The following is a 13,075-nucleotide window of genomic DNA, read 5'->3' as shown; positions in this document are numbered from 1 at the left end:
GGTAGGTGGGTACTAGCACTGGGTATGTATTTGTATTGCTAATCTGCCACAATTTAAAGCTTATTTTTTAAATTTCTATATTGTAAAGACAGAAATGTTATTTTTTCTCCTGTTTGTATGTACATTGTAGTTTAATGTTTATGTTTACCCATCTTCAGGTTTGTTGTCCTTGTTTTTAGCTGTATGTCTATTTTGTTTTATACTTATACCCACTTGGTACTTAATTTATTTTCTGACCTGTATTATAGTGTATTATATTTTTTGCTAGTACTTCTAATCCTGTGTGCACTGACGTAAAGGCGAGCTGCTGTAACAGAAGAATTTCCCCTCGGGGATCAATAAAGTATTTCTGATTCTGATTTATCTATCTTCCTGAAAATTGTTCTTGGAACTGTGTGTGAGCACATCGAGAGCAATAAAAAAGCGGAGTCAAATTCCTTGTATGTGTGCACATACTTGGCCAATAAAGTTTATTTCCTTGTATGAGTGCATTCATGCTCCTTTGTGTTATGTCACTGTGCGCCCACCAAATTAGATGGGAAACAGAAATTAGAAAAAGGAGAGATTTCATCTGAATGTGTTTGCTGTTATTATTGTCTTTGATATGGGCTCAACTTATTGCTGAGTCGTGTGAAATTGTTTCTGCTTCTGTTCTTTCCCACTTCACTTTCTGTGGGTGTGTTTCACAACACATTTCAGGCTATTCAAAATCATGTGAAACTCCATTGATGACTCACTTGTCACTGTTAACACCCAATAACTACTGTACATTGCCTGTGAGACAAAGAGATAGAGACTGAGAGTGTGTCTGTCTGTATGCAGCACATCTATGTTGTGTTGGGGAAAAAAGAACCCGGCAGCCTTTATATACCACTGTTGTTTTGAAAATATGTTCCATTCCTCTTTCCAGAATGACTAACTACATTCACTAGGCCTATGATGTGTTTATACTGAAAGCCTTTGCAACCAGTCAAACATGGAGATTTGTCCACCTCCTATGTTCTGTATGACCTACAGAAGCCTCTCAGTGACCTACTTTCCATACATAGCTGACTCTTGATGGGCACAGCCCCCTTCAAAGGTTGCTTTGCTTTGGGGAGTGTCCTTCCATAGCCTTCAGCTGTGAGCACTGGCTGGTACAGACTGTGTTGCGCAACTCTTAAACAAGGTAGGAGGGAGAATAATGTTGACCGTGGACTTAGATATGGGTTAATCTATCACATGGTTTTGTATTCTTTAGACTTGAACCTGCAGACTCCCATAAAACCAACTGGAAGAGCATAGTATCATCCACAGCCAGTGTCCTTTTAAAGACTAGGAGGAAAGTTAAGAACTGCATTTTCCAAAAGCAAACATTAACTAAGAAAGTAGAAAATGCTGAGAGAAAAAAAAAACCTGACAATACCCCAGTCATGATATATGAAGGCTAAAAGCTGAATGGCGAAGAATAGAAGAAAAGATTATTCCAATAAAATAACAGGGCAACAAAAGAACTCAGGTCAAATGGCACAAAGGCCAAGTTATAAGCTTTAAATAATGGTTTGACTGCACCGCATTCAGACACAACACAAACAAATATTCAGGAGTTCAGTTACCATATCAGAAAATGTTCAAAATAGTCTCAGCTTTAAACATTTTGTGGAGTAAACCTTGTTTATCCTGTATTTTTCTTACCTGCTACATGTTGTACTAACCTTATTTTATTAACCCCACACACACATCTGCTCTCCAGGATACTGGAGTCCATTGTAAACCATTTGTGAGATGTTAATTCAGCAAAACATCAGTGGAAGAAGACTTGAAGCTTGTCCAGATGCTGCTACTGATTTACGACAGTATGAAGTTTATATGTCATTTGTATGGTAGAATATTAACTCTGAATTGGGCCTTGTATCAAAGCTCACATTATATTATGGCCCAAAGGGTAATAACATCATACTGTACCCTGTCATCAAATAGCCTATAATATCAATATTTGAAAATGGATAGGGATCAAAAGACTCTACTCTTCCACCAGTTGGAAAATGATATGAGGGCTAAATGACCTGTTCCAATAAAATGGTCAAGGTTTTGTTTAAAGGTGGGGTATGCGATTCTGGAGAAATCCAATACAATGACAAATACCATGATATAGAGGGAACAGCGACACAGTAATGTAACTAACGTTAGCTAGGTTGTGAGTTATCAAACTGTCCCTACAGTTGCTGCTGCGAAGCTGACAGCCAGAGAGGATCCCAGAGCCAGCAAACCAGCTCCAGACAGCGATATAGCCAACATCACAACAACAGCATATCTTGGCAAACTAGAAAGTAAGCTGAATGTCTGTGGCAAGTCGTTTAATGGTACCTGACACACAAATGTGTGGCTCGGTCTAGGCCTCTTTGTTTATTTCCCATTTACAGAGCCAGGGCTGTGTACAAACACCAGAGTTTTTTTCAGCGTGCACACAGAACAGACAGCTAGTGGACCGTGAGGAGATATTCGCTTATTTGACAAAAAGATGTGTATGGGATAAGAATCGCATACACCACCTTTAAGCAAGAGGACAGATGAGATGGGGGGTAGCTCACAGACAAGAGCTGTTGTTTATAAGCCTGTTGCAGCTGTTTCAACCCAGCACAACAGGTTTAACAGACACAAACAGGAAATGTGGAACAACAAATGCGTTTTGCAGTAGCATAAAAAGTAAGTACGTCAATAAATCTAAACTGTGGACGTGTTTACCTTATTTGAACGAGGGATTAACATTACATAACACTAGACTACATTGTGACCCTAAAACCTTCACAGGATACGCTATGTAACCGTAGAGTTATTTCCTATATAATGTAACTTGAAAGCGGAACGTTTTATGTGTTTGAAACTTGAAGTGGTTGTTTTCTCACTTCTCTCAGGAAATACCCGAGCTCCAACAAAGGAAAGGAGAGGAGGGTCAGCGATTGACGTCACCGGTCTGGCAACAGGCGTGAATGCGTCTGGCTGTCTCTTCGATGATTGGTCGTTCGGTTTGTGCTCGGTACGTGATTGGTCAGATCTCGGTTAGAACGAGCTACATATCTCTGGTGTAGATTCCATTTTGTTGCAATACAGACGGAGTCGGGAGAGAGAAGTGGCGCCCTACGGCCACTTTTAACATCACATAAAACGTCGAGGATTACGGATTTGATGGAAATATAGCTTGCTGTGCTTCCTACATAGTCCGTCGAGGGATTTAAAGCCCAATCTCATATATTCTCAGACGAAGGTCTTCATCAACCAAGCCTGAAGAAGTCGGTAAGAGCTGTTTTGTGCCTCGTCGCCATATTGAGCTCAACGTTTCTTTGTTTTGGTTTTGTGCCAAAGTAGTGTGACCTAGCTCGTAAAAGCAATATTTACTTAACAAATAGTTGGGATTATTAATTTAAAAAATCACCTCGATCGAGATTATGAATTTCAACTGTTTCTTTTTACACTGAAAATCTACCAAACAAAGGCACTTAGCAGGACAAAGCGACTGCATTTAAGCAAAGCTAGGAGGTACACAAACAAAAATGGGATAATGTTATGTCGCATTTTGCTTATGTAAGATTTTGTTGTGATAATTGCCAGCAGCTTTAATATAACGGTATTATCATGAAAGTATGGTAGCCGCCGTTTATTGATTTTTTTTTTTTTACAGTGGTGGATGTAATGACGCACTCTGAAATACGCGTCCCCGTCCTGGAAGAAGACCTTAAGTATAATGCTATAGCGTGTTAAGTCTCGACTGTTTAGCATTTCTAAATGACATTTTCTTGCCCCAAAGGTCTTCGGCTTCTTGGAGCATCTTGCGCCGAGGTGAATTGATGTTCAGCTCGGCTCCGCGAGAAAACAACGCTCTTTGGCACATGAAAACCACAAACCTTGCTGGAAACAAAAGTGCAGCGAGAAGTAGACAGAGACCTACTTCGAGGACCTGGGGCCCGATTGGAGGTGAAAGATTGAAGAGAGATCATTGCTTCGTCAACTTTTTGACAACAAAGAGGTGAGCTTAAGATGTTTTGCTCTCGGTTGTGTATGTGTGTGGGGGAGGGGCGACGCAGGCCTGGCTGTCTGGCGATTCTGCACGTAACCATCTGTACTCGCTTTTATTGAGAGGCGGTGCAAGTGTGGACGGATTAGGCATTGTCAAGTTCAAATAAATAGAATTTCACCCGAGCGACTCAAAATACTTTTAAGTGCACTTAGTAATAATAATATATTCTCATCATGTAGGTGACACGTAGTGCAGAAGCAGTATGGGAGGTGGAGAGAGGTACAACATTCCAGTTTCCCACCCTGAGCGCCCTTTGCCCAAGAAGAACCATCAACTTGGTCGAGCGAAGCAGAGAAGCCGTGACCAGAATGGAGCAGCAGCAGCATCTGCAGGAGGGGTAGGGGGCCTTCACCATCACGGCCACCGCCGGAGTGACAAAGGCGCAGCTTACCACAGGTCTCCAGAGGCGCGGCAGGCCGTGTCTGCAGAGAAGAATGCTTCTGTTCGTTTTGCCACCAACTATGATCAGAACTGGGAGGGTGCAGTGTCTCACCTCAACACGCTCCTGGCCACCCAGGGGAGTCCGAGCTACGCAGGGCCTAAGTTCAGCGAGCCACCCTCGCCTAGCGTGTTGCCCAAACCCCCCAGCCACTGGGTGTCCTTCCCAATGGGCTCCTATGACAACAGGGAGATGATGGCCTTCCAGCTCAAGAGCCTCCTAAAGGTGCAGGCCTGAGAGGGATACCCACGCTTCATTAAAAAAAAGCCAATGTATGAACGGGGACTCTTTTGAGGGCACACACCCACCAGGAACACCCCAGTGCTGTAATACTTTTAACTGTTTTTAGATTGACCTCTTCGAGTGTTAGGAGGCAATTGCAGCAATGTTTGCTGTGAATGTATCCAACACCCATTTTTTATAAGCAAATATTTCCATATATTACAGCCTTGTAGCCTTGCTGGTCGGTGATGCTTTTAGTGGAGTCAGTTTCTGAGACTAATGACAAACTGGATATCCTTTTGTACTACTTTTGTTTTGTTCTTTTTAACGTTGGCTGTCAAAGCAGGTTGAGTGTGCTTCTTTTCCAAACAAGAGTTATAGTATAGGTCAGGTAAGTTCCCATCACTTTTACAGTCCATTTCTGTGGACAGACATGCTTTTTCATTTACAAAAGTTTTGTGATTATTCTTAAGAGTCACCTCTAAAGCTTCAGGTGCTAAAGCAAACCCACATTTGTAGCAATTTTTTGACTAGGGCCCACCTCCTTTTCTTATATATATCACATTCCTTGTTTGGGATGGAAAGACACTCAACTGCAATTCTGCAGGGAAAAAAACAATCGTACTGGAGATAAGCTGTAGTGAGTAAGTACAGGTCAAAAGTATAACCTCAAACTGAAGGGTAAGAGACCATGGCACACAGGCCTTGGACTGTCAACTCCTGTACCTTTTTTATTGCGCTGTGCGCACATGCACTATAGGAGTTGAGCTTGTCTGAGGCCAGCAACACTCTATCATAGCATTATTTTGTACATGTCCTTTTTTGTTGTGGTTGAAAGTTGTATGAAGTGCTGTATGTAACCAAAGCAATGTTTTCAATGTGTTTTTGTTTTTTCTCCCCTCCTTTTTTTTTTTTTTTTTTTTTGACATCCCCATGTGTGGTCGGCATTTTTGCCATTGCCGCTTTAACGTTGCCAGCCCGAGTGGTGAATTGGTTTGAGTCCCCTAGGTCACTTCCAACTGTTCATCTGTTCCTATCAGTACTGTTGTTATTCCTCAGTCTCAGCCTATTCAGGACAGTGCTGCAGCTTTAACATGCGGAAGAGGGCCAGGCTTAGATGTGGGACTATTGAATTTCACCTGACATGGTCCTGTTGGCTGCATGCATTTGTAAGCAAGGTAAGGCAGAGCTGAGGAAGGTTTCTGAAGTGACGTGGCCCAAGGGACTCAACATGAGGCAGGAGGCTGGTGTTTATGTTTACAAAATAGGTCTGTGGTTGACTATTGTATAATCAACAGACACTCGATGCCTCTTGTCTCTGCCTCTTGTTTACCCTCTCGCACTGCAATCAGACTAGTTTAATAAGTTACAGGCCAGGATGCTATTGAAGTGACGGAGGCGTAATTGACTATCTCCCTATGGATTCTCTATTTTTGTGACTCAATCCTCTATTGAGGCTCTTCTTGCTTTCCCTTCGCAGAATTGGAGCTGTTTATTGCCAGCCTAAAGATGACAAAACAAAGTATGATAGCTTGTTCGTGTGTACAAGAGCCATGTAAATAATGAAATGTATAAAGTACTTGTAGCATATGTACATTTGCAGGCCGAGTTTGAGGCCTGTCTGACAAAAGTATTTTTAGTAATAACACTGAATGTATAAGACATGCTAAGGACATGTCTTGACTTCATTGTCTTGACTTCAATACTGAAGAATATTTTTGTTAAAAAAAATCTGCCAATAGCATTTGTCAGTACCCCTGCACTGTTATCTTGCCAGAGATCTTGCACATGTTTTTTATTGTTTTTTGTATTATGCAGTGTAGGGTGAAAGATGCTAAATGCAAATTAAGTAACAGTGCAACAAAATATCAATTGGATCCCAGAGGAGACTTGCCTTGTGTATGGATTTGAGTTCTGAATGCGCTTACAGTATGTAAGCGGGATGCTTTTAATCTTGAGTTGACCTGTTTGTGCCTAAGTTGAAACCAATGCTATAACTGAATAGTTTCATTAGGTGGCAGTGCCACAAACTGACCAAATGTTTTCATCAGAACCACTTTCAATTCTCAGCTGTTCTTCCGCCAGCTGACAACTGAACTTGGTCCCATGCTGTATAAGTACTATCTCCTATTGGTTGTTCATGTTAACATTTTCTTTATTGCCCTGATTGAGTTGTACATGGCAAAGTCTCCTTGTTAGAAATTTGAAACCTGTAATGAATTGGCTGTTAATTTGGTCCTCCTGATAAAGTGTCACTGAAGATGAAAAGAAAATGCCCTGTTTAAGATTGGTATCAATTAGTGTTTAAAAAAAAAAAGCAACTGCACTCTGTGAATTGATGACAAAATTTTAACAAAGAAATAAATCCCTTCCCCTTCCCCCCTATTTTTGTCTGTGCTTGAGTATCTTCTAATCGGTGCTAACACTTCACTTGTGTTTAATGTAATATAGGTTATAGCCCAAGAATAGACCTTTCATGTTGTTTGAAGGAACTCATTGCCTTGCAATCCTAGTCACAGTACAACTTAAGTGTTCAAGAAATAACGGAGAGAATTTATTAACGCATACCAAGTAAAACCATTTAAAGTAGAATAACAGTACTAAGGAACACTTAAAATATTTGATTTTGTTTCGCTCACGGACAAAGTACATAAATTAATGCAGGTCTTCTTGAACACGTCACATGAAATACTGGATAAAGTATTAGGTAGCAATTAACAGCATTCCATACATCATCCATTGCCACAGTAATTACAGCTGCTATAGTGTACATTTTGCTTGCTGTATAAAAAAGTTCCCCTGAAACCAGGCATTTGAGGCCAGAGTACTCAGTAAATACTGTTAAGTCAGGGCCTGAAGTTAAATGTAATTTTTATTTGTTTACATAAACAATGGAACCAAACTAAGACAGGCATTATCAAATGTATGAATGTAAATATTGCTAACTCAAAGTACGAAAATATTATTGGCAAAGTCAAACCAAAACACTTTTTCGACCTTCAGCAACCCACATTACACAAGTCCAAAAAACTTAACCTGGCTAATTTACCAGAGAGCAACTGTGCTTTCATGGATCACAAAAACCTTTTTCACGATGCTAAAAAAATATCTCTTCCCTTTTGGCAACACACGCCTCCATAATGTGATGATAAACAAATGCAAACAGAGCATAACACTGTAGTTATCATAGTCGCAAGCTGAACCAAAACATCCTCAGACAGATTCATTAGGGCTTTGGAAGAACAGTCAGTCAGTCAGTGGCCTCCAGACTTGCGTCCAGCCCAGGACCTGGAGCGAGAGCGTGACCGGGACATGGATCTAGAGTAGGAGCGGGATGGAGATCGTCCTACAGACTGTTTCTGGGAGCTGGAAGTTGGGTGGAAGTCTTCAGCTGGGCTGTGGGACCTGGACTGGCTCTTTTTACCTTTGGGCCTGGATCTGGAAGGTGAAGGGGAGCGGGACGCAGAGCGGCTACGTGAGCCTGGTTCATGGTGTGTTCTCTGGTGGTCACGGGGAGGCCCTCTGTACCTAGTGGGATGGTCATTACTTATTAATGATAAAATGTGTGCATTTAAAGTGTTGAATAGTACAATAGTCCTTGCCTATTTTAAATACTGCAAGATGAAATTAGCCTACTTGTCATTTTCATGGCTTCTGCTCCGTCTATGTCTACTGTAGGACCGAGAGCTGTAGAGACAACAAAAACACAAACCAGTTTTTCAGGGTGTAACTTAGGTATCAAAAGACTTGGTGCACCACTTTATATCCTGGATAAGAGATCAATGAGTTCTTATAATTAGGCGGTGGTTACTGCTTTTTTACAGACACGACTGGTTCATACCACTTCTAGAGAGGCTCAGGTAGTCAAAATAAGTAAGTAACCACAATAAAAATAAGGATCAAAGTTTCACTCTACTTTGATTTTATTCTTTCGTATTAGTGTGTTGGGGAATAAACAAAGAGAAAGATCACACCTGAACTAAAACATTCATGAATTTACAAATGAGATATAAAATCATATGAACCCTGCAAACAGACTTCATCTTGTAACTGTTGACCCCGTGTTATCTTCTCTTTCATAGTGCGTACTGTTCTAACACGAAGAGTACAATTAATTCTCAGCAAATGCACTACGCATATAAATAGTAGTTAGTTGTTATTTGCAGACTGCACTGAAGTGTGATGGTTGGCGATGGGTGTGTTAGCTTATTCGGAAGTCACCTGAATGTGTAAACTCAAGCTCGAGTGTCTATAGTCTGCTGTAGCAGAGACGTTGTAGGCATCAGCCCAAGGATTGGTACGTGATGTCACCGTTATACGGAAGTGCTTCTGTCGGCTACACATACACGTCCATGTATGGCAGTGGTGTCACCTACGGATCCTTAGCAGTTTTATTTCAGACCGCAGCAGAAAGCTCTGCTGCTTGAGCTTCAGAAAGGCTCAAGTTTACTTGAAATGCTTGGGGAGACACTACAGCACTTCTAGATCAATAAAAGAGCTCAGCTACTGAAAAGCTATTTGATTCAGAAAACAGCGACGCTACTGGTAAAACTAGTAACGCCGCTACTTGCCCAACACTGCCAATATGATAACCTAGTTTCAGTACTGATACCGAAACAATACCTTAGTTTGGAGAATATAGTAGTGTTGTGTTTTTCATTTAACACAATATGCCCAAGTTCTCAATGCATCAACAAGAACTAAAGTTAGAAAAGTTTCCTGATTTAAATCTGACTTATTTACTTATTATTTGATCAGATATTTCCTAAAATCGACGAAGCATTTGACGTCAACTTTTTGATTTTATATGTGACTAAATTAGTGAGTGTTGATTGAAAAAATTCAGCTTTGCAACAGTAGAAATCATAGGTTCTAAAACAAAGTGAAACAACTGAAGTTAAGTTTTACATTTTTATTAGTTACTGTAAGTGTAATAAAACAAAGTTGCCAACAACTCACTCTCTAGGGCTCTCAGACCTCCGAGGACGACGATCATAGGAGGGGCTCCGGGACCTGTGTCGATCATAGCTGCGGCTCCGGGATCGTCTTCGGCGGCTATCCCGATCATCATCGTAGCGGGAGAAACTGCGAGGGGAGTGGCGCTCCTTGGCCTTCATCTGGTTAGGGGCTTGATGGACAAATTTACATCAGGACATTAGGTAATCTTAAACTCAGTATTTTCCAAACAATACTGAATGAGGCTTTAGAGATGTTAAATGTATGCTGCTGAGATAGGAATGCAAATTGTCCATACTCTTTCTGTCTCCCTGGGCGAACTGGATCTCAATCTGACGCCCACAAACCCATTTACGGTCCAGGTTGTGAAGAGCGTCCTCTGCATCCCGCACATCTTCAAACGTGCTATACTGTCAAGGCCTTTTATTTTGAAAGTTGGGACAGAGAAGACTGCACACATGCACAACAATTACAAAAAGAAAAAAAAAAGGCTGCAACACAGGTCGACAGCTCCAGTTTATGAAACACAGCTACTGGACTTAGATCAGTGTGGTGAAAAATCTGTTATTTCAGGTAATGATTTAAAAGTGAAAATTAATTAAATTTTATTGTCTTCAGTCTGCAATTAAACAACATAAAACTGAATCAATACGCCCATTTGTGATTTCAAATTGTGAGGAAAAGATAAATATTGATGGTGATCAGATTCGGTAGGATACAAAAAGTTTGGTTTGTTACCTTTAACATGCTTGACCTTTGACCTTCAGCTTGATCTTTATTGTCTTGGCAGAAGAACTTGAGATTTCCTGCTTGTCTTTGCCCAATAAACACTTTGCTTTTCCTCCCTTTTGGTAGACAAACGGAAGCCTTGGTGCTCTCTTTTCTCCTCTTTGTATCTTCATTCTTTTGCTTTCTCTTTATTTTCCCAATTCCACTACTGCTTGTCGCCTGGGTGTCTTTGGCTTGAATCTACTCTACAACCGCCTTTCAACTTTCTTTGGTGTGGGGTCTCCAGAACTGTATCTTTACCATTCTATGGCAACAACAGAAGAAATATTGGTTAGGAATAAATTTAAATCTGTATACAATATAGTAGATAAATAATTCACAGAAAATGTAATTACATTTTTAAAAAACACTTGTGATATAAAAACAAAAGTGACCCCTCCCAAAAAAACATTGTCAGGTGTCACTGAACCCACTGCAACCAAAGTCAGATTTATGCTTTACAGTCCCTGTGTGAAAACACCATTTCCAAATTAAAATTAAAAGAATAAAGGATATTGAATGTAAGCAAATCCTCTTGTCCGTCGTGTATGGAAGTCAAGTGGAATGTAGACATCTACAATAGGCCCATAACGACCAAACTCACGTCGTAAATCCTCTGGCCTAAAGTGTCATGAAATAAGCACATTTATTCTGCTGGCTATCATATGAATTTAGCTGGAGCCCAGTTTGCAAGGTATACACAAGAGCGGGTGCCAGCACAGCATATGACAATACTTATTTGCAGACAAATCCAATTACTCTCCCACTTCAAAAGGAAGTTTCCTCATTTAAAAAGGTATAATGGTACAAATAAAAGCCCAGCCAGCCAACTTCACACATCCATAGCAGCCATAAAAGCCAGAAATGGCATGCATTTTCTATTAACAGAGGTGGTAAAGTCACAGGCGTTAGGTACCAGAAAATGACCACCGTTTGGCTAAATTTATTACAGTAACATTTCAAAATATCTTGGAAAAGTAGCACTGATTTTTTAAAAAAGCCTATAAATGTAGAAAAAGAAATATGTGTGACAGTGGTTGTTGTGTTCTGTGGTCTATTATCTCTCATCTCTTAGCAATTCAAATATTTTGGATATGGATATGCTATGATTTATCAACTTGAGGGTCAGCGCCAAATAACAGTAGCACATTGGTGAAACTTTCCAGTATAACCACAATTATGTACATAAATTGCTGGAAACTATTTCTTTAAATGCCTTGAGCACATTCCATTCACATCCACTGTATTGGGGTGGTAGTACGAGTTTCAGAGAGTGACATCTCCAAACCCTGGCATCCCAAACTATCTGCATGCCTAGACGTCTTCGGGTAAGTAAGAGTATATGTCTTTTGTGATTTGGGTGATCTTTAATAACAACTTTGTATAATTTCGGTTTCATTAAAATGAAAAATAAAAATGTTATAAATAAAAATTGCACCGTGTCAAGATTTCGATTGTGATGTCACATTCTGCAGGCTGCTGTCAAGGCAACAGAACGTTTTCGACGTGGTTACCAGGCAACCAGAGCCCACAGCTGTGTTACAATTCCACATATGTAGTGCGTTCTTACAGTAAAGTGAGAAATATAATATAAAGAATATCAGCATAAGTACTTCATTTGCTAGATTTTTTAGTATTGTGTTAATGGACAATATTTTTGTTTTGTATTTTGTAAAAAGTTCTGAACAGTGGTAAGTTTGATTGACTCAGTTTGAAGTTGAGTGGTAAGCATTTTGCCTTCTCTTTAATTTCCAACATTTGAATGGACAGTATGACATTTTACTGGCGTCTGTCTATTTTCTGCTACTGTTAGAAGCAATAATTTCGTAACTTACTACTAACTTAACTGCCCAAACAGCTGTGTAGCTATACTTATAGTCTGTAAAGTTTGGAATTGGGACAGAAGTTTGAGGAGAGGTTAAAGCTAGTAGCTAAAATAAAAACGGTCTGGTGAAAAATAGACTTGCTATTTAACAGTTAAATTGCATGCACTTAACGTACAACAAGCAAAATACCACAGACTATTATTGCAGTCACGCTAGATTATTAATTTAATGTCCAGGATATAAAAAGCAACTTGTCTTTTGGGGCAGTAACGTTAACGCTAACTTAAGCTGCACCAACACGGTCTTCCAGCTTCTTATTTGCTAGGCATTAGCAAACCATATGCAAGGAAATGTGTTTAATGACAGCTGTTAGCAGTTATCTGGGACAATATTCGGTTTAAAAAAAATAACCACGCCTTTTCTGCCTCCTTGCCTGGCATCACTCATAACGTTGACGTCAGTTAAACATTTTGGTGATGACACGTTTGCTAACTAACTAGCATTACGTTAGCTTGACCATGCTTGCATACACGCCAGCAGGGCTAAAATTACAACATACCTGGAGTCGTCGGCGATGTTTCTAACGAAGAGAGATGTATTAGGCGGCCTCAGGTACCTCGCCATTTTTTTAACGACCCGTTGCTACAATTTGGCGGCCGTGAATTTGTTGTGAATTACAGCTATTTTTATCACAAACCCTGATGCTTTACTGCAGCTGACGCGAACTACGTGGTCTAAGCGTTCTCTTCGCACTGCGCATGCTCACAGATGTACAGTCCCCTACACACACACACACACACACACACACAC

General features: G+C 40.3%; 2 protein-coding genes across 3 annotated transcripts; one reads left to right on the top strand and one right to left on the bottom strand.

The window, feature by feature from the left end:
- The first annotated feature begins 3,006 nt into the window (after positions 1–3,006).
- Positions 3,007–7,100, top strand: pnrc2 (proline-rich nuclear receptor coactivator 2). 2 transcript variants are annotated; one of them, XM_044208418.1, is made up of 3 exons: positions 3,007–3,273; positions 3,785–4,003; positions 4,234–7,100. In XM_044208418.1, exon 3 carries the CDS (start codon positions 4,257–4,259, stop codon positions 4,728–4,730), a length of 474 nt encoding a protein of 157 aa, XP_044064353.1. In that variant the 5' UTR covers positions 3,007–3,273; positions 3,785–4,003; positions 4,234–4,256; the 3' UTR covers positions 4,731–7,100. The 2 variants fall into 2 exon arrangements, with proteins under 2 accessions (XP_044064353.1, XP_044064354.1); XM_044208419.1 differs by having other exon boundaries at positions 3,070–3,273; positions 3,659–4,003.
- Positions 7,101–7,569: 469 nt separating this feature from the next.
- On the bottom strand, positions 7,570–13,035 carry srsf10a (serine and arginine rich splicing factor 10a). Its single transcript, XM_044208416.1, has 6 exons — positions 12,825–13,035; positions 10,956–11,060; positions 9,970–10,073; positions 9,675–9,843; positions 8,352–8,402; positions 7,570–8,243 (listed from the first exon to the last, which is right to left on the bottom strand). Exons 1-6 carry the CDS (start codon positions 12,887–12,889, stop codon positions 7,970–7,972), a joined length of 768 nt encoding a protein of 255 aa, XP_044064351.1. The 5' UTR covers positions 12,890–13,035; the 3' UTR covers positions 7,570–7,969.
- Positions 13,036–13,075: the final 40 nt, after the last annotated feature.

This window comes from Siniperca chuatsi, linkage group LG9, assembly GCF_020085105.1.
Source record: "Siniperca chuatsi isolate FFG_IHB_CAS linkage group LG9, ASM2008510v1, whole genome shotgun sequence".
Lineage (NCBI taxonomy): Eukaryota > Metazoa > Chordata > Actinopteri > Centrarchiformes > Sinipercidae > Siniperca > Siniperca chuatsi.
The sequence above is the reverse complement of the archived record's forward strand: the minus strand, read 5'-3'. Positions and strand labels throughout refer to the sequence as shown.